At 44.5% G+C, this 21,521-nt stretch overlaps 1 protein-coding gene and 1 non-coding gene across 9 annotated transcripts in view; both read right to left on the minus strand.

Annotated features, from left to right (window-relative positions):
- eif4g1a (eukaryotic translation initiation factor 4 gamma, 1a) overlaps positions 1 to 21,521 on the minus strand; it is a 61,284-nt gene that overhangs the window by 32,890 nt on the left and 6,873 nt on the right. For 4 of the 8 annotated variants that reach the window (XM_062481659.1, XM_062481658.1, XM_062481660.1 and 1 more), the window contains exons 4-20: positions 16,323 to 16,355; positions 15,849 to 15,869; positions 15,199 to 15,378; positions 14,995 to 15,094; positions 14,352 to 14,462; positions 13,942 to 14,093; positions 13,588 to 13,680; positions 12,777 to 12,855; positions 11,735 to 12,655; positions 11,513 to 11,601; positions 11,180 to 11,354; positions 3,323 to 3,456; positions 2,925 to 3,041; positions 2,136 to 2,534; positions 1,692 to 1,838; positions 579 to 812; positions 279 to 383 (exon numbers count right to left, since the gene is read on the minus strand). In XM_062481659.1, coding sequence (XP_062337643.1) covers positions 279 to 383; positions 579 to 812; positions 1,692 to 1,838; positions 2,136 to 2,534; positions 2,925 to 3,041; positions 3,323 to 3,456; positions 11,180 to 11,354; positions 11,513 to 11,601; positions 11,735 to 12,655; positions 12,777 to 12,855; positions 13,588 to 13,680; positions 13,942 to 14,093; positions 14,352 to 14,462; positions 14,995 to 15,094; positions 15,199 to 15,378; positions 15,849 to 15,869; positions 16,323 to 16,355 — 3,090 coding nt within the window. The remainder of the gene's footprint in view (positions 1 to 278; positions 384 to 578; positions 813 to 1,691; positions 1,839 to 2,135; positions 2,535 to 2,924; positions 3,042 to 3,322; positions 3,457 to 11,179; positions 11,355 to 11,512; positions 11,602 to 11,734; positions 12,656 to 12,776; positions 12,856 to 13,587; positions 13,681 to 13,941; positions 14,094 to 14,351; positions 14,463 to 14,994; positions 15,095 to 15,198; positions 15,379 to 15,848; positions 15,870 to 16,322; positions 16,356 to 21,521) is intronic. The other 4 variants (XM_062481661.1, XM_062481663.1, XM_062481662.1 and 1 more) reach the window with 4 other exon arrangements.
- Positions 469 to 543, minus strand: LOC134037172 (small nucleolar RNA SNORD66). The gene has a single exon (XR_009932498.1). It is a non-coding gene; the product is annotated as a small nucleolar RNA SNORD66 (small nucleolar RNA).

A 21,521-nucleotide genomic window follows, 5' to 3' on the forward strand; every position in this document is an offset into this window, starting at 1 on the left:
GATTCTTATTAGGTTATTTTATATCCAATTGTAGATATGTGTTTTGAAAAACTGTTTTCAAAATCTGAAGAGTGCCTGCCCAAAGGGCTACCAGAGATTTAGAAATTTGCCAGCCCTGGAGAGGTAAGATGGAGTTGATGAGGAAGAGGTAGCAAAGTGAGGTAAGAATGAGGCAGTACGGAGTTACGAGAACAAGGTAAGGGAGAGGTAGGAGACGGATAGGAGGAAGGGGGCGAGAGAGATAAACAGTCTTTGGGACAGACAAGGATACAGCATACCCTCCTGAGGTCCAGAACATCCTGGAGCATGAAGCGAATCCTGGACGAGGTCTTTTTCTCCTTGATGATCTTGTCCATCTGGTTGAAGTACTGATCCATACGAGGCTTAGAAGAACAGAGAGGCAGACGAGTTCAGGGTGGCAGTGGAAAGCATGTGCGTGTTTGTGTGATGTGTCTCCACTAATGTAACATCCTCAGTCTCTCAATCCCATCACTTAAGTCAGTGGCCCAGACACTCGGCTCAAAAAGATGGTCATCTTTGGAGTCAAAGGAAGCGTAGTAAAAAGGCATGGGGCTCACCTTGGCCTTCTCGAAGTCCAGGTCTTTGCCGATGGTGGACAGCAGCCTGCAGAGACACTCCAGGGACTCCTCGTCATGGTTCTTCAGCAGCTTCACCACGCAGTCGTGCATGATGGCCTCCGTCAGCATCTTCAGCTTGAACAGCTCCCCGATGAACTTGATGTTGCCCAGAGAGCGCCGCCGTGCCTTGTCCTTGGCCTCCTCAAGCTCCGCCTTCAGGCTGGCTTGCTCTTCCTGCTCGGGTGGGGATCAGACAGGCGGTCAGCTCCAAGTTAAATTTAATTTGCCATTTTTTTTGTCTATCCCGTAAGTCTGAATTTTGAAATTTGAAACTTATCGTATTTCTTCGATTAAATGCCGCCCTTAAATAAACGCCACCCTCAAAGAAACGCGCACCAAAAATGAACATTGTGTAATAAACGCCGCCCTTGATTAAACGCTGCACCAAAAAAAACAAAAAATGGTTATTTAATTGGTTAAATTAAAACACAGTATTTATTATACAAGTAAATCACACATGTACCTGTGTCCTTGGGCAAGGCACTTCACCCTACTTGCCTCGGGGGAATGTCCCTGTACTTACTATAAGTCGCTCTGGATAAGAGCGTCTGCTAAATGACTAAATGTAAATGTAATGTAAATGTGTACAATATACAGAGGTAGCTGACTTCGCCCCTCGCAAATTCGCCTTTCATCAACCCCAAGTTCGCGTGCTACACATCTGTTGCTGCTGGTGAGTGCTTTCAGCACAGCTTTCTGTTTGAAAGCTAAAGTGTATGACTGTTTTGGCATGCTGCTTCAGATTTCTACACAATGTAAACACACGCTCGGCTTCAATTTTACACTAGGCTTTGTGTTTGACCTCCTTGTCTATTTTTTGTTTGTCTCTTACTAATTAAACGCCACCCTCGAATAAACGCTGCACCAAAAATGAACATTGTGTAATAAATGCTGCAGCGTTTAATCGAAGAAATACGGTATGTGCTCTTTTTGAAACAGCTGGAGAGTTCAGCTTTGCCTCTCAAAACAAGATGCTGGGGTTGGACTTGAAGGAGTCAACCACGTTTTAGGTCTATGGATTCAAACGTTTCAGTGTACGGTTACGTCTCCAACCTCTTTGGCAGCTTCCATCTCCTTCTGCTTCCGCTCGAATATCTCGTCATCGTCCTGGTCCTTCTCAAACTCCTTCTGGCAGCGGTTGAGCAGCAGCTTGCGAAAGTTCACAGTGACTCCTGGCTTGTCAGTTGTGGGGACTTTGAGCTGAAAAAAATAATGAGAAAGGGGGCAAGGAAAGGAGATGCTTGTAAATTACTTAAACACACAAAGGGTGGTGGATAGAAAGTTGGGGAAAAGCCTAACATGGCAGAGAGGTGAGAGAAGAAAGAGGTAGGTAAGAAGGGTATGAGAAAAGATAGTTCTACAGTTAAATGGAAAGAGTCAAGAGATTCTATAAGGTTAAATCTGTTCCTTAAGATTTTTAACATTCAGTTGCTTGAGCTAAAAAGGAGGACCGGAAAAGGACTTGCAGATAACAAACGTCTTCGTGACAACACTCACCCCCATAAGGCAGCGGCACATGTTGGCGTAGGCCACTGAGAAGTTGGGCTCTGAAATGGCCTTCTCAAAAATGAGGTCGATGACGCCCTTCAGCCTCTCCTCTGTGTCAATGGTCAAGTCGGTCACCTGCTTCATCAGCTGCTGGAACATCTGAGGTGTCAGTTTGTTGAGGACGCTTCGCACGCGCTTGAACAGCTCCTGGGTCTTGACCTGCTCTGGGTCTTCCTCCTCAGACTCCTCCGCCCCGGTAAGGCCACGGCCTGACGCCGGCTTCTTAGCCGAGGGCTTCCAGGCCTTCTCTGCCTTGTTGAGCTGCACGTCGTCGCACAGAGACATGCTGGTGATTATTTTCCGCGGCTCCTTCCTCTGGCCCTGCTGGGAACGACGTGGGCCAGGGGGCTGGGGAGAGGGGGAAGGGAGGTAGGTGAGGGGTGAGAGAGTACGAACGCACTTCCAGGAGTGGAAGGAGGGCAGGTTGGAGCGATGAGGTAAGCAAGAACGAGCCATGACCTTCAATGGAAGACTAGATGGAGGAGACAAGGCCTATGAACTCTGTAAACACACAAGGCGTCGTTCACTAATGCTAGCCCACTATTTGAGATGAGATGAGACCATTGAGACCTAATAAGTATTAAAAACTTACCTAACAAAGTAACTCAGTAACTTATCACTATTACGGGTTCTAAAAGTGACCAATGTTTCTTTATGTACTAGCACAATGGACTTAAAGGAGCAAACAGAGTGTGGCAAATGAGCAAAGACCACTTAAACATTCAGTCTGTCTCTTACCGGGCCCCGCGGGCCAGTCGACTGCCTGACCAGGTTCCCCAAAAAGGAGGGGGTGAAGTCAGGACCAGTAATCAACAGACGACCCGGATCTGCAGGACGCAGCGGGGTCTTGTTGGCCTGCCACACACACACACACACACACAAGGAAATATCAACTGCAAGATATGAATAGTATTCTTGAATTTTCTTCAGGATGAATAAAGGGAGTTAAACTGAATATTAATATCCATTGTCTCTAGTTAGAAAAGCATGAAAGTTCAAAGTTTTTGACTAGCAAGGTTTTTCTTCCTGAACATAGTTGCTAAGTAAACATACATTTAAGTACCTTTCAGGCACTTACATTTGGAATTGCACCTTTCATTGCAATTCCAAATGTGCTGTGCAGGATGTGGTCGTACCTTGTCAAGGACCACATCACTGATGAGGGGCAGGCCCTCAGGCTTATGCATGCTGGCGCTGCTGAACTGAAACGCCAAGAGGAACTCCCGGTCATACCGTTTCTTGTCCTCTGGGTCAATCGGCTTCCATTGTTCTGAGGAATGGCACCAGTTTGAGAGAGGGACAAAATTATTTTATCCACTGCTGATTTTGTACTTTTGCCCACTGACAAATAATCAGTTTAGAATTTTAATGGTAGGTTTATTTGAACACAGAGACAGAATAACAACAACAAAATCCAGAAAAACGCATGTCAATTTTTTTTGGGATTGATTTGCATTTTAAACATGACTTAGTACAACCCTTGTTGGCAATCAGAGGTCAGACGTTTCTTGTAGTTGGCCACCAAGTTTGCACACATCTCAGTAGGGATTTTGTCCCACTCCTCTTTGCAGATCACGGCTCGACAATAACGATGGCCAGAGGCCAGTAAAAAGTAACGTTGGGACAGTTAAACTAGCAACTCACTGTCCCGATCTGGCCACTGCAAAGCATTGATAATTTTTTTTTTTTAAAGGCATTGTAAAACTTAACATTTTGACAATCCATCTTCCGGGCCGTTGACCATGCTGGTCAGGAATTTAAATGCAGATGCCCATCATGTTATTGCACAACTTATAACAACGGCATATCACGTAATTAAGATGGACCAGCCGTTCGCCTCGTTCCCCCAGGCTATTGAACTGCAGTAGAAGAATGGCGTCGCCTTGGGTACTCGGTATCATACTGATGAAATGCTATGGAAGCTTTTATATATTAGCATTGAGGGACCAGAGGTTTCAGTTTCAGCCAGACACAGTTGTGCAGAGATGGCTGTCAGCAGGGGAGAGAGCGCGTCATGTTTGAGGTTATAAGTCAATTGTTTTGCTGACTACTACCCTTTAATTTTTTATCATTAGAAATGTGATTTCATTTTTGTTCCTTTTTATATCCAGGATGTGTTTAATAAATGGTTAAACATGTTAACAGAATAACATAACTTATAAGTCTTTGGTTTTGTTCTAACAATGATAAATTACAACTTTTGGAGGGGGGGGCAGTAAAAATGGTCTTGGGACAGTAAGTTTCAAACCCAGCAAAAAATGTTAACGTTGAGCCCTGCAGATCTTCTCCTAGGTCATTAAGCTTTCGAGGCTGATGTTTGGCATCTCAAACCTTCAGCTCCCGCCACAGATTTTCAATGGGATTAAGGTCTGGAGACTGCCTAGGCCACTCCAGGACCTTAATGTGGTTCTTCTTGTGCCACTCCTTTATTGCCTTGGCTGTGTGTTTTGGGTCCTTGTCATGCTGGAATACCCATCCACGAACCATTTTCAATGCCCTGGCTGAGGGAAGGATGTTCTCACCCAAGATTTGACGGTACATGGCCCCGTCCATCGTCCCTTTGATGCGGTGAAGTTGTCCTGTCCCATTAGCAGAAAAACACCCCAAATCATAATGTTTCCACCTCCGTGTTTGACAGTGGGGATGGTGTTCTTGGATCATAGGCAGCATTCCTCCTCCTCCAAACAAGGCGAGTTGAGTGATGCCAAAGAGCTTGATTTTGGTCTTGTCTGTCCACAAGACTTTTACCCAGTTCTCCTCTGAATCATTCAGATGTTCATTGCCAAACTTCAGACGGGCCTGTACAAGTGCTTTCTTGAGCAGGGGCACCTTGCGGGCGCTGCAGGATTTCAGTCCTTAACGGCATGTATCAGAGTCAAACCGCCAACACATCTATTTCTGATCCACTCAGTAAGACACAGTACTGATCACCAGGACGACTGATTGCATTATATGACGTCTCATACAATGCCACTATCTTCTGGATAAGCCTCAAAGGGGCTGATGCCATACCTGGTGTTCCCCTCTCCAAAGGGGGGAAGAGCCAGCCAACGGCCCACCTTTCTCAACCTCCCTTACTCCAGAAACTCTGAATTATAAAGGATTTATCCCAAAACAGGCATTTCATGGATTTACAAACACCTCTCAAAGACAATACTGCTTATGGACACTAGAAGAACTATTGGAATTTGTTTGACCATTTATGCTTTACCTTTAAATGCTGTGTTGTAATTTGATGTTTTAATGAAACTTACTTTCCTGTTATGATAAGTCAGTCGATCTTGATATCAAAATGATTGTACCATACTAACAAAACTATTTCTGAACGTTGTATTGTTATATTTTGAAGTTTAAGCATTCCATGGACATTTGAAATATTGACTCACTTCACACCTATCTTATCTCAGGACAACGCCCGGTCAGGTAAACTGACCAATGAAAAGCTCACCCTCAAAAAGGGATACCCCGCATTTCTTGGATTATAAAAACCCAAGATGAACAATCACACCCTGCTTGTTCGTAGGAATTAAACTGAAGTGAACGCGTCATTTTCTAAACTATTCCGCTCAACCTGCAAATTCACTGAGCGCCCGGAACTTTGGCAAAAGATTCCATTGTTCTATTTTCATTGGACGATAACGAAACCATTGACTCTACCCTTCTTCAAGCCGACCAAAGTAACTGCGATTTGCTATATTTCTTACTTGTGAACATTGGCATATTGTGGTTGAATTTGTTATGTTTGATTCTAGTTGCAAATGACAACCTAGCTCTCGTTAGGATTATCCTACCATCGCATAGACTGTCCAGTTGTCTCTTGAGGCCTATCTCTCTCCTCCCCTTTCCCCTCTCTACATGCTCTCCCATTGTGTATCCCGCTTCCATAACGGTATACGACCTACTGTACTGTTTTAGCCAAACTAATCCATAACTTATCTGGTATTTGTTCATCCCAATTACATTTGCTTAAAATAAATCATTGTGTATAATATTTGCGTATCCCTCCTGTTATCTGATCTGCTCTACTTTCATAGAATTCACTACTTAAGATTAGACTGATTATTACGAAGGCTATTATTCAATATTATTCAATAAGGTTTCCTCTGCCCCTTTAACAAATAAGAGGTGGTGCCCCCAAGAACTACATACTTTATTATAAATTAAGTATTGCTAATCTTAAACGAGCAAACCCCGCTACAGGCATAGTGTTACCAATTGTATTCATGGTCCCAGCTGCCTTGAGATCATTGACAAGATCCTCCCGTGTAGTTCTGGGCTGATTCCTCACCGCTCTCATGATCATTGCAACTCCACGAGGTGAGATCTTGCATGGAGCCCCAGACCGAGAGGGAGATTGACAGTTCTTTTGTGTTTCTTCCATTTGCGAATAATCGCACCAACTGTTGTTACCTTCTCACCAAGCTACTTGGTGATGGTCTTGTAGCCCATTCCAGCCTTGTGTAGGTCTACAATCTTGTCCCTGACATCCTTGGACAGCTCTTTGGTCTTGGACATGGTGGAGAGTTTGGAATCTGATTGATTGATTGAGTGGACAGGTGTGGACAGGTGTGATCAACAACTATGTCATCTGTGGCACCATCTTTCCACACAAACCAATTCACAAACTCACATGGAAGTCACCTGACGGTTCCACCACCAACCAGATCGATCACATCTTGATCAACGGAAAGTGGCGCAGGTCTCTCCAAGATGTTAGAGTTTACCGTGGAGCCGATGCCAACAGCGACCACTACCTCGTAACAGCCATTATCAAGCTGAAACTAAGGAAAGCGGAGTCAACATAGGAAACATCTTGATGTAGCCAAACTAAGGTACCCTAACACCAACAAAGAGTTCTGCCTGGAACTGAGGAACCGCTTCAGTGCTCTGGCCAACCCTGCGGACAAAGACTTGGATACCCAAGACAAGTGGGAAAACATCAAAAAGTCCTACGTAGGGGCAGCCACCAAGGTCTTGGGCTATAGAAAGAGGGGTAATAAAGAATGGTTAACACCTGGCAAAGAATAGAAGAAAGGAAAAAGCTGAAAGCCAAGATGCTTAGCACCAAATCGCCTAGGCTCCATGAGCAGGTCCAGAAAGCCTACAAGGAAAAGGATAGAGGTAAAGAAGAGTAGTGACAAAAGGGCCTTTGTTGAGGATTTGGCAGAGAAAGCTGAACGTGCAGCTGCGCGGGGCGAGTTGAGTACAATTTATAAGATCACAAAACAAATCACAGGCAAGTACACCAGCCAGCCGGCCCCTGTCAAAGACAAGCAAGGCAACATCCTCACCACTGAGAGTGACCATATCACGAGATGGGTTGAGCATTTCCGTGAGGTACTCAACTGCCCAGAGCCAGACAACCCTGCCAACCCTCCACCAGCAGAAACTGTCCTTGACATCAATACCAGCCCCCCAAGTAAGGAAGAGGTCAAACTCGCCATCAAAGCCTTGAAGAATGGGAAAGCCGCCGGCATAGACTCTGTTCATGCAGAGATGCTGAAGCTGACCTGAACACCTCGGTCAATGTGCTTACTGATCTCTTTAAAGACATCTGGGAGGGGGAAGTAATACCCCAAGATTGGGACAAGGGACTGATTGTCAAACTCCCCAAGAAAGGAAACCTCCAAAACTGCATCAGGGGCAGGGGCATCACCCTGCTGTCAGTACCATCCAAGGTCTTCTGCAGGATTCTACTTGACAGAATTGACGCCGCTATTGACCAGATGCTACGGCAAGAGCAGGCAGGGTTCAGGAGAGGAAGGGGCTGCATAGACCAGATCTTTGCTCTGAGGAACATTATTGAGCAGTGCGTAGAATGGAACACTCCCCTGCACATCAACTTCATCGACTTTCGCAAAGCCTTTGACAGCCTACATCGTGACACCCTATGGAAGATTGTTAGGGCCTATGGAGTTCCCCCAAAACTGGTCACTCTCATGGGGTTGTTCTACCGTCACTTTGAATGCAGCGTCATTGTTAGCGGTGAGCCATCCACATGGTTCACTGTGGAGTCTGGTGTACGGCAAGGGTGTACTATTTCCCCCATTCTCTTCCTGATTGCCATAGACTGGGTCATGCGGAATACAATTGACAGACCCAGGAGTATCCAGTTGACTTGATGACCTAGATTTTGCCGATGATCTTGCTGTCCTTGCATCAAAACACATCCACCTGCAGGAGAAAACTGACAGACTGAAGAAATATGCTCAACAGGTAGGGCTGAACATAAATGCACCCAAAACTCAAGTGATGTGCATCAATGCCGCCCCAGATGCACCAATCACAGTGAGCGGGCACGCTCTTGACTATGCTGAGGACTTTACATACTTGGGAAGCCTCGTCAGCAAAGACAACTCTGCACAGAAAGACATTAGAGCAAGACTCGGAAAGGCACAGGGTGCTTTTGCTAGGCTACACTCCATCTGGAAATCTAAGCAATACAGCCTAAGAACAAAGGTCCGACTCTTCAACAGTAACGTAAAATCTGTGTTGTTGTACGGCTCGGAGTGCTGGCGAGTAACATCTTACGACATGAAAAAAGTCGAAGCCTTCCACAATGGATGTCTCAGGAAACTCTGCCGAATCTTCTGGCCTGAGAAAATATCTAATGCACATTTATACAAGAAGACTAAGTGCAACAGTGTGGTGCTGGAGATCAAACGCCGCCGACTCAAATGGCTCGGACACGTTCTCAGGATGGACCAGGACCGCATCCCCAAAATCGGCCTACGATGGACTCCACCTGGGAAAAGGAAGCAAGGCCGGCCCAAAAACATCTGGCCGCGAACGGTGACAGCGGAGATGAAAGAGATGAACCTAACCTGGGGCGAGGCACAGCATGCGGCACAAGACAGGTCCAGATGGAGGCAGATCGTCGAAGCCTTAAGGCCGAAATATGCTTCTGCGTCTCCGTTTACAGATGGGCGGGCACACGGATACGCACGGATACGGACGGATAGACTTCGTTTATGGTTCTCCGTAGGCTGTGGGTGCTGAAAACATTTCACCGCCAGAGAGGTTTTTTGTAAGTCGTCGTGGAGTGTTTATTTACCTAGGTTATCGAGAAGTCGGAGCAAATGTACAAATTAGCCGTTTCATCAATAAAATACGCACATTTTCAGCAACAACACTGCCCATTTCTCGTCACATTTTAATTCAGATGCTGATTTACATGTACTGTTTAGCTGAAATATGAATTGTAAAAACGTACAGCAATGGCGGTCAAAGGATTCTGTTCGTCCTGCTTATCACGGCAACCCCGCCCCTGACGCAAGCGGTTCTTAATACGGACCAATCACAGCCAAGGGGTATCCGTAAAATGACGGACGGACAGTCAGGAAAATCAAGAGGTGCACGTAGAGCTCTCCGAAGGGCTCGGAGAGGGCACGGAGAGGGCGTTCCTTGACGGAGAGGGCGTTCCCTGTCTCCGTCTCTGTAAAAACGCAGAAGTATAAATCGGCCTTAATGTCCCATTAGGGACGAAGAGGATTAATAAATAATAAAATAAATGGACAGGTGTCTTTTATAAAAGGTATCGAGCTGAGATTAGGAGCGCACTCTCAGAGCTTAAAGTATTCCGGCACCGTGCCGGATGTCCGGCGTGCGGCTGTGAGGAAGAAGAAAAAAGTTAGACCCTAGTCATAGAGCTGCTACCCGTGCACTCAAACTTACCACAACGTTGCCGGGAGCAACTGATACAGCTGACACTAGTGATGGGAAGTTTGGATCATTTTACGGACTCGGTTCTTTGAATCTCGTTCATTAAAAAGAACGAATCATCTTTCGAGTCATTCGTTCATTTCAACGGGGGTGGGGGGGGGGGGGTGGCTTTGTTAAATAGGAAGAATTATCCAAACACTCGTATCCGAAGACATAGGCTCAGAAGAGGAAACAGAAAAGATTTGTTTACCTCATTCACTTTCGTAAGACGTGAATGACATTTGTTCACAAGTGATAATTACAGGTTTTGTTATTGTAACTTTTTTACCTCGGCCACGAGAAAATGAACGAATCACTCTCTGAGACTACTCATTACTCCCGAGTACTACTACCAATTCGTTCAAAATGAACGAATAGTTCACGAACGACATCACTAGCTGACATCGTTGTCTATGACTGACCGTGTCTGCGTTTGTGCACATTTATTGCGGAACATGACTTGTCATTCAGTTTCGCAGCCACTGGTCACCCTGCGCAGAAAACTAGCAGAAGACAAAAAAGCATTAACTAGCCTGTCGGCTTCAAAATAACATGCAAGTTACATGAACACTCATGGCATCGCACTACAGTTAAAAAAATGTTTGTCTGAGAAGCTAAAATGCATGTTCTCACTCAATGTTAGGTGCAGTTTCTCTCCACCCCCCACCCCCAAAAGATTTTCTGGCTCGGGATTCTTTTTTCACTTTAACCCCTGCACTCTTAAAGGGAGTGCTCCTAATCTCAGTTTGTTAGCTGTATAAAAGACACCTGAGATCCAGAAATCTTTCTGATTGAGAGGGGGCAAATACTTATTTTCACTCATTAAAATGCACATCAATTTTGACATACTTTTTTCTGGATTTTTGTTGTTATTCTGTCTCTCACTGTTCAAATAAACCTACCATTAAAATTATAGACTGATCATTTATTTGTCAGTGCAGTGTTTCCTCGAGGATTTTTTTTAGCAGTGGGGGCAGGTTTGTCCGAAAAACACCAGTTAACTTAATTTAAATTTGCAAGAACTATAGACTAATACAATAACAGGCTTAAATGAACTGACAACAGAAGTTATATGACTTTCAGTTATCAAGGACGCAATCTCAACTGCGGTGTGAAGCGCGTGTCCGTGTTATTCTCCGACATGCACTCTAACAATCACTGCTGATAGACAACCTTTTGTACAGCCCTATTTCTGATACCGTGGCAGCAGAAATGTTGCAGTGGCGGGCCGGGATCAAATAATTTAGTGTAACTGTGGTTTAGATGAAATGTAGACACTTAAGGGCCCCCACCTCCTTTGTATTGGTACTTCACTACAGCTGATTTGGGTTCAGACGTGTCGGGCTCAGAGTTTTGCTTGTCCTCCTTCTCCTCCCACGTCTCCTCAGAGGCCTTGGCCGGCAGGGCAGCCAGAGTGGAGGGGGCAGGCTCGGCCTGAGGTTCTGGAGCGGGCTTAGCCTCCTGCTCCTAATAAAATGAAGGGACAAGGCAATAAGAATATATGGTGGTTTGGTGAAACCACCACAAGGCCACCCCTGTAAGGGGCTAATGTTGTGTTGTGACAATTTTTTAACATTGACAACTTAAACACTGGAAGTTGAGTTGGATCACAGGCAGACATGCACCTCTTTGAAGGCATCCAGGAGATCTCCAATGGCCTCTTTCTTGTTCAGCTCCTTCATGTTCCTCTTCTTCTTTGGCACAGACACAGCAGCTGCAGGAGGGAGGTAAGGCTGTCAAAGTAAAGCTGAAGCAGAACATTAGGAATGTTGGCCCGTTTGGGGTCTGAACATGTAGCTGTCTCTGAACACACAACCCTAGATTCATTCCTCCCCATTTCCCCTCACCATGCATAGTAGTTTCCTCTGTGGGGCAACTGGCAGAGTGCAAGTTATCCATCTTCTCTTCCTCCTCCTCTTCCTCATTGTGACCTAGTGTCGTCACACCAGCTAAAGAGGTGGGTTCATGAGGTTGAGGCCCGTCGACCTCCGCGGGGGATTTGGTGTCCCCACACTCCAACTGGGGTACGTCTTCTGACAATTCCTCCAGGTCCTGAGGGAGGCCGTTGGACAGTGGAGGCTCAGCCTTGTAGGTCGGCGTGGCCTCTGCCTCAGGACTGCCCTGCAGAGAAGCGGCCCGGGTCAGGGTGGCGGGGGCTGCCGTCCCCTGCATACCGACTAGAGGCTCCACGATGGCGCCTGTACCGACAGAGGCTTCGGTTTCCTCCTTCGAGGGGGGAGTCACATTATAGCTCTTGACCGCAGCGAGCGGCGCCTGCGTTTGCAGCACTGCAGTTTTGACCTCCGGTTGGCTGGCGACGGCAGGCTCCTCCCCCACCGTCATCTCGGCTTCATCTTCCTCCTCCTGCATCTTCTCCTCTTGGACTGCAGGCTTCTCGGACGCAGCCAGCGTGACATCGGGGCTGTCCTGATTGGAAGGGTGCTCCTGGACACGTGATGTCATTGTCAGGGTCACCGGGGCATCCACTGTGTCGCACACCTGAGGGATGGCGGGAGGGGCCACGGTGGGCTCTGAGGGGGGAGTTGGGGAGCACCTGGTTGGTGCTGATGGGGGGGATGGGGAGGGTGCAGGTGACTGATCTTTGCCAGGTGAGATGGGTGCCTCAATTGAGGCCACCACTTCTGATTGAATGGTCTGCTCATAGGGAAGGTCTCTCTGTGTGTCTGTTTCAGGCCCTGCCTCAACTGCAGGCTCAGGAGAGGACGACACAGGGGAAGGTGGAGTTCCGGCTGTAGCAGCAGTTTCATCTGTACGTTGAGGACATAGAACGTTCTTTTTAATGGAAAAAACGTGAATTTAAAATACCTCCTCGACTGCTGTCCTCAGTCTAGCTAGCTTCATGCATATGTTTAGCCAATGACAGCTCACCTGTTCGCGTCGTCATGGCGATGGGCTGTGTTACTTCACCATTGGTCTGAGCTGGGCCTCCTCCGTCAGACAAGGAGGCCTAGAGGGCAGAGGAGCAGAGCGCGCCCGTGTCAAATACACACATTTAAAACAGCCAGCTTTTGAAACAAGCACATTCAGGGCTCCAGTCACAAACACAAATGGAGCAGAGGCCTAGTAAAGTGGAAGACAATAACATCAGTCTGCTGTATGTGAATAGAACTGACAGTGAACAGAACATGGTGATAAATCATGAGCTGTGAATGGAAGTGAAACCCATTATAGTCTCCTTTATGACATCATATTTAATTGTTAGGGTTCTGCCATTTTGGGACAAAAGCATGTAGGATTAAAAGATGGGTCTGGACCCCTCATTAGTGGAATATCACACCTCAAACTATGAAACATAACCCAATAAAGAAATATAAATAAAGAAATTTAAATAACTTTTTATAGAAGGAAGCAAACTACTCCAGTGTAGTGTGTCTAAACAAGTTATAATATGCAGACTTTTACTGGACTACAGGCATTGATACAATAATTCTGTGATGATCAAAAATAACCTCTGTATGGCTTACCAGCTACTGGTAAGCCTGGTAACTAGCTAATCTCCATTAGCTAGTTAGCAAGTTATGTTGTTTTAGGTAACAAGTTATACGTATACAGTTTATGCTGCCACTGGCTCCATGACATTCAAATGTTCATACTATGGTGACGATGTGGTCTTAACCTTCCATCCTTCAGCCTACTACTCCCAAGCCCCTCTAGGGCTGTATGTAGCGGTGGGGCTTACCTGTGGGGGAGTGGGTGTAGAGGTGGACCTTCCTCCGGCCATGATCTCCTCTGTGATGTCACGTCCACCCTGGTTAGGGTCTCGTATTCTGATCTGGGAGAAAAGGGGAGGAAAAAAACAGTGGGAGTGAAGTTGAGTTGCCAGTTGCCAATTAATGTCCTGCCCCTGATGCACCTTCCCTCACTGGTGCCAACTCCTCACTGTAGAGTTCATACTTCACACAAAGGACACATCATTGTCACTGGAGGGCAAAAGGGAAATTTCCACATTGAGTGGACAAAAAAAGGGGTTTCTCCATTGTCCTATTGACCTGGTTAGCCAGGTCACATCCTGTGTGTGTGAGTGTGTGTGTACCGGTTTGCGCTCCCTCTTTGGTGGGCCTTGTGGCTGGGCTGGCGGCTGCTGGGGAGGTGGGGCTTGTTGCTGTTGCTGGGTGGTGCTGATCATGACAGGCGTGGGCTGGACTGACGGCGAGTATTGGGGCTGGGCTGGGTAATATGCACCAGCTACGGGTTGAGAGAGGAGGGGGAAGAGAGAGAAATTTGAAATATAATAAATACACTGAAATGACAGACATTCACACGAGGATTAACTCCCCCCACCTCCTCACACATACATTATTCAAAAACAGACACTCGTCAAGTAAGAAAATAACGTATCTGAACTAATTGCGTACAGCACTGTTGAAGAAAGGATGCAGCATTCTCTTAGCACCTCGGTCTCTCTCACACACACACGCACGCACTAATACACGCACTACTCACCAGGGTAGCGCTGGGAGGTGAGAGGAGCCCCGTGAAGAGAGAGACGCCCGTTCTCTCGCCCGCCCCCTCTCCCCCCACCGCCCCGTCTTTCCCTCGCAGCAAGAGAGGGCTCTGAAGCAATGTTGCAAAGAGGGGAGCAAAGTAGCAAAATGGCAAAAAAGAAAAAGGACGACAAAGCAGGAAAAGACAGGAAGAGAGAGTGAATGAGAGGAACCAGAGGAAGCAGGGTGTTAGAGCTTTGTCAGTGAGACTGCAGAAAGATAGAACAAGGACTGAGAACATGAAACGAGAAGCAGAGATCTGTCACACCACCGTACATTCGAGGGCGACCCGCTAGAAGGGTTCCCTCGACCCAGAGTAAAATACGTATGAGCTCACACCACAGACATACACGCGCACGCACATGCACACACACACGCTTGCCAAGCAAAACCACTGCTGACAACCATATAGTGGTCCATCACAGGTGTGAAGACACCCGAGTCAGCCCTCTGCTTTTAGTTAGCCCTTGAGGTTTTACACATTTTGTGAGTTGTGGTGGCGCATTCCTTGTTTGTTTCCATGTGGGGCCAGGTTGTGGTCATGGTTGAGTTTGTGGTTGTACTTGGTAAATACCAGCCCATGTCAGAGCAGTACATCCTACCGTAAGCAGTGTACTCGGCTGGACTAGATCCTGGGTAGAAGCCTGCTGTGCCACTGGTCACAGGGTACTGCTGAGCAGGGGCCATATAAGGAGTCCGGTACTGGAGGGGGAGGAGATCATGTTTATGTTGAATGGAATCCGAGTTGCGTCTGTCACTTGTGAGTGTGTGTGTACGGGAGGGTGTACTAGTATGATTGGTCATACCTGTCCAGGAGGGATGAAGTAGCTTTGTGGGGAGCCTGCAAAGGACAGCTGCTGCTGGGGGATCATCATCATCTGGGAGCCAGTCTGGTAGACGTGTGTAGGTCCCACTGGCCTGGGTCCACTACTGGTTTGGACCCGTGGAGCACTGCTGGGCATAGCTGGCCGGTTCTGGTAGTAAGGCTACACCAGGTGGAGGGAGCGTAAGGGAAAGGGGGGGTCAAGAACAATAGGAGTGAGAGGAGTGAGCAAGCTTGCTCATGCGGGTAATGCCATATTGTGCTAAGAAATGTCTTTTTACGTAAATACATGTTTTCTTTGTACGTAATAATTGCATGTGAACTCCATAATTATGTAATCATAACCATTTTAAGTTCTGACATTTTTTACTACCATATCAGATTGTGCTACCTTAGTGCAAAATATATAGGGCTAAACTTAACCTTAACCTGCAGGACATTGAGCAGTAGCTCTGCCAGGGCACCGGAACTACACAATTTTACTTTAAATGTATCTGCTCTTAGATTGGACCTTGCCATCCTCCTCTCCAAATTTTTTGACCACCCCAGCTTTGTTAAACAAGCCAAAAAGCTTTTTTTTCATATAGGGTGGCTAAAGGAATAGGGGAAGGAGCAAGAGAGAGCAGCAGTTACCTGTAGAGCTCTGTATCCACCCTTCAACACAAGCAGAGCAAGAGAAGAGAAGAGTGAGAGAGAAAGAGATTGAGCAGGGAGAAGAAAATAAAAAAAGAATAGAGGAATGAAAGAGATAGTATGAGAAGCAGAAGTCAATCACCCAGCCATTTACAGTTAGCTGAAAAGGCAGTTCTTCCACATGCACCTTAACACTTATTTGGTATAACGTGTTCAGCTATGTTTGACTCGATAGATGGCCATTCTGTGTTTTCCGTGGTATTAAAATGTGTGCAAGGCCTTGTTCCATAAACAGAGGGCCACGGGCCAGACTACGGACAAAGCCAGATTGACCCAACAATTGTGAAAAATGTCATGGACTGAGCTAGAGAAAGCTCGAATCCAGCATGAGAATGACATCCAATGCTAGAGATCGTCTTGACTGCATGCTCTACACAAAGGAGGGACAGTGAGGGGAGGGGGGGGGGTTAGTACCTGTTGGTGTAAAGCACGGGGTCCTGGAGCAAACTGGGAGGACAGCAAGAGAAAGCAAGAGATCAAGGTTGAGAGCCAGAAGGCATGCAAGAACGGTTACACACATGTACACTAGGGGTGGAACGGTACATGTACCAAACCGTACGGTACGGGCGTCACGTGTCGTGGACATTTTGGAATACAGTTATAATGTGTGTGTTTCATATATGAGGAATGTGTTTTAACGGAAGTCTAAAGTTGATTAAGAAGAGTCAACTCCATTTGGTAGAGATGCCATTTGCAGTTTATGACACCTGGGGAGGATGAGACAGCTGGTCTGGAGACAATGTGGATTCAACTGTATTGTTATTGTGATCTGCTGCTCTGACCCTTCCTGTTGCATTGGGTGGGGTTAATCAAATACTTGTTTGAAGTTGCCCACACAAAGGACAGTTGACCATTTGACTGGTGAACTCCTGTGGTTTTACTATCTACTGGTTTGGGAGAGAGGCCACATTTAAGGACTGTGGGACAAATGGTACAGAGATGTATTGTTTCAAACCGTCACTGAATTGAGTTAGCCAATCATAGACTTGGTTACATTGATGGATTGACCTTATAGAATGCCATTTGATCTAACGTTTATATAAGGTAGCGTTTATGATTGTTCTGTATCACTCTGGCGAACGACCTGTGGCTAGCACCTCCTTCGTTATGACTGATCACAAAGTACTTTGTTAATTCATGATCTGTATAAGCAAAATACATTTATTGTAACCGCCATCTCTTGACTATTCAAATTTACACAGTGCCGCTAGAATTTTTCCATAACACTTGGTGGCCTGTGGGGAGATCCTCGTCTGCTCAGCATATCTCCGACAAGTACTCCCTTAGAAAAGGTGATTTGATCAATCCGGCATAGCCGCCTTTACCTCTATCCAAAATTTTCAGAGAAAGCGGGACCGATTCGAGGGGGTGCTTGACTGGTTGCGCTTTTGCTGACGCGGGATCCTGAAAGAACCGGTAAATATTCTTTTTTGGCTTCTGTGTAATTTGAGTTGTCTAAATGTGTGTTGTTTAGACTATGGTCAATAATTCGGTTTAGTTAGTAATAGGGCAGAGACCGGAGGAGAGCTGTGTCCTGTGCGTGCAAGTCGTACAAATTGGGAGAACGTTGGAACGTTGGTCCCGTTACTTTAGAGTCGTACAAATTGGGGGAACGTTGGAACGTTGGTCCCGTTACATTAGAGTCGTACAAAAAAGCATGCAGGAAATGTGCTGACGAGCGCATAAAGGGTAATAATTCACACGTGATATCGTGCTGTGTGTCTTTAATGCCCTGGGAAATTGGGTCAGGAAATGTATTGATTTCTGAGTCCCAAGAGTAAAATGGTAAAAAGTATACTTTAGAGGATTGGTAAAGATTAAATTGGTAAAGAGTAAATTGGTAAAGATTAAAATTGGTAACCAGCTGTGTGTTTAAGAAAAAAAAAGGTTAGGAAGTATAGGCCTGTGAAATTTCAAAGTAGAGGTTTTAAGTTTGCAACACGCGTGTTCATTTTTTGTTTTAATTGCAAGTTATGTTTTTTTGAGGTTAAAAGAAGTATGAGTAACTAATGGTGTCTATTAATTGTTCTATATACAAATTACAAAAATCAAAATTTTAATTATTTTTCGAAATTTTAATTATTTTTCGGTTTGAATATTTGTAATTTATGATTGTGCAGTTATTTTCATTGAAAGTTGTGAAGTCGGAATTTAATTGTTTTTAGAAAAGAAAAGGTGTAATTGTGTCTTTATTTTCCGTTTATGGATTGTAATTCTAAAAAATGAATGGTCTGGAGGCAGAATTGACCTGTCTAAACATCGATTACATGAAGCAAAAGTATGGTAACGATAGTTTATTGCAAATGCAAATATGGATTGATAAATGTGGATTTTCGATTGTGGGGTCGTTTTGTTTTAAGGACCTTATTGTATTGCGAAATAGGTTCGTGGAGAGATAGATACACGATTTTTATTAGGTGGAGAAAAGAATAGATCTCAGCCTGATTGGAGAGCTTTTTCTGATTGGATGGAGATAGGTAGAGAGATAATGAAATATTAGGACAGAATAGTGTGGGGAATTTTTCATCTATTTCCCCACAGATTCACGATTGAGGTTTTCTGGCTGTTCCGCAAACAAATTTCGCCTGATCCGCAGCCAGGGGTGTTGCGGCAGGATGCGCAGGCGCATGAGGTTTTGCGGGAATGCGAGAACAGAATATGAACATGAGGTCAGACATTTGCCATTTCTCTATGACTCCGATGTCTTCTGACAGCCGGTTATATCTAGGAAAAGTCAAGAAAGCAGGATCCTGGAATTTGTTTATAGATTTGCTTTGGATTCCCGCAAAGATTGAAGCTTGTGCCTTGACTTGCAATTGCCATTGTGTTTCAAAGAAGGAAAGGTTAAAGTCCTCTCCGGAACAAAGGGTTTGAGTCCCTGTTGTGTTTGGAATAAGTGGTGTTGTGGGCTATGGTCAAAGCTGATGCAGAGCGTGTTGACATGCTGTTGAAAAACATGTAGGCCAACACGAATTGCTAGGTATGGTCAATCCAAAATGCGTGCTTTAATTGTTGGAATTTGAGCAAAATGTACGTGAATGTCCGGAGATGTGTCATCACTGTTGAAAGTTTTCTGGAAATTGTGGGCGAACTCTCAAATCAGAGGGGTTCGTGACCGGAAGTTGAGTTCCGAACTGGTGACGTACAATGTTTATCGGTTATGACACTGTTGGTAGAGGAGAGACGATTGACTTGTTATATTGTTTTACAACTCTGTGTTAACCGTTATATATTTGATGTTAGACTTTACATCGGTCTGATTACCGCCAGAAGGCATTTGTTTTTGAAGACGGAGACATTCTGTTTTGAAAATGCTAATGTTAATTCTTTGACTGAATTCTCCACTTGAAAAGAGGCGCATGCGCTTGAGCCTAGCGGAAGTTGATTCTTTCAGTGAAGCTCATTCTGCGTGCAGCGGCCCACACATGAGTGCAAAAAAAAAAAAAAAAAAAAAAAAAGAATTCACACATTTTATAGAGAATTTGACGTAGAATTGAGAAGTATATTGGTTGGAAAACAGATGTGTGTTTCTGTTTCTTTGTCAAACTTAAGAAAATATTGTGAGTTGCCATACTCTTGATTTGGAAATTATGTACAGACCGATTTTCTATATTATGAGCTTGATTCGTTATTGAATAATGCGCTGGAAATTTAGTTTTTGGGTAGGATGATTGGTAAAAGGCCAGTTTTGGCAACAAAAGCGATATTCATTTGAAGAATTACAATCCCGGGGTTATTGAAACTTTTATAGAAAGTTATGTGTTCAAACGGAAATGTTATGTTGTTTAAGGAATATTTTTGTTTATGTCTGGAAATGTTCGATGGTTTTATTTTTAATTTTGTGGGAGTTCACAGATGTTACTGTTGTTTAAAGAAATATGTAAAGGGTTATGAAGAAGTGATTAGAAAGATTGAGCCAGTCCGAGGGACTGAAGTGTATACAAGGGGAACTAGTTCGAGAGACTGAATTGCGATTGTTGTTAAGGGCAAAGGTGCTACATATGTGTGTTTATTGCTGCTGAGATGATTTGTTGAAATGTGTTGGGTTTGGTGGTATTCATATTTACCTATTTAAATGGACTTGAAGTTGAAGCTTTGTCCAACCAGAATGCTAATACATGGGTAAACTGTCGTTCTCTGACGAGTGATATTAGGTGCATATGTAGATTTCGGAGCCTAATTTTTATGTTGGAATTAAAATTGTACTAAAGGTTGTAATTGTAAAGAAAATCCAGGCAGTGGCTAATGGCTAATGGTAAAAACGTGGAGGAAGTGCATTCTGCTCTGTCCTGAAACAAAGGAGAGTCCAGGAAGTTAGATTTGCAACTATGGCAACGAAATTTGTAGCTAACAAACGTACAGACAGACTCAACAGCGATGGCGGCGGGTACAGGCTAGTAAAGGAATTGCAGCTTGACATTTGAGATCCAGGAGTAACCGCATGACGCATGCGCAGACGGAAGTTGAGAAATTTACAAAGACGCAAATTTAGAGAAATAGATACATTTGGAGCGAATTTTACATATTAATTTGGTTATTTTTGAAATATGTTGGGTGATGAGTATTTTGAGACATTTGCTAACAAGGTTTTGTTTGTTTGAGGACATTTTAAATGAGTTTCAGAAATTCCGAGGAAAGGTGGGGGCTACACAAAAAAAAAAGTCCCGTTACGTTGAGTCTTACAAAGGTGATCCCAGAGGGTGTCATTCTGCATAATTATGTGAGTATTAATGGTGAAAGATGTGTCCGTTTAGATGAATTCGAAGTTTGGTGGTTTACGAATGTATGATTTAACATTTGTTCTAAATTCCTAGCCAAACAGGGAGGTAGAAGCCTTTCAGACCAGAACTTGTATTTACGAGCGGAAAATCTGTGGTGTGTTTTATCCATAAAAATGCAGAAATTTGACCCTGGTTCATAAATTAGTTCTAATTGTATTGGAAAAGTTATACTTTAGCAAAATTAAGTGAATAGATGGTAAACGCCAACCATCTGTGTTGTTTAAAAGAAAAAAAGAGAAAAAAGGTTGAGTTTTTTTTTTGCTTTGTTCCAGAGGGCGCTGTTTGATTCGAGTTTTGAAATGCGCGATAGTTTGAGTTGATTCACTAACAAAGAGTAATTGAGATAGCTGGTAAATATAGGAATATTCAAAGGTGTATACATTACATTTTGAGGAGTTAAAAGAATAAGGTTTTGTTTTACGGGTTTATGTTAAATTGTGAATTTAAAGGTTTAAAAGAAAAAGGGAGAGTTTATATTTTCTTTTGTCTTAAGGGCATGGTACAATGTTTTGGGATAAACAGTTAGGCTGTGATGAGGTTGTTTTATTATGGTATTGGTTCATAAAGAGGGTTATGATAATTTGGTTTTGAAATAATTTGGGAAGACTCATCAAGTCTGATAAATTGTGGTGTGATGGTTGGAACGAAGTAGCTTGTTCTGGACTGCAGCCAAAGCAAGTTATGAAGTTCTACCTATCTAACCTATATAGAAATATAGATGGGGTATAAGTTTGGTTAATGGTTACATTAAGAACATTTTATGGTCTATGTTTTATTTTTGAATCATACAGATTAAATTCTGGTTTAGGGTAGTGATGCTGGTTTTCTACAT

This window comes from Osmerus eperlanus, chromosome 16, assembly GCF_963692335.1.
Source record: "Osmerus eperlanus chromosome 16, fOsmEpe2.1, whole genome shotgun sequence".
NCBI lineage: Eukaryota > Metazoa > Chordata > Actinopteri > Osmeriformes > Osmeridae > Osmerus > Osmerus eperlanus.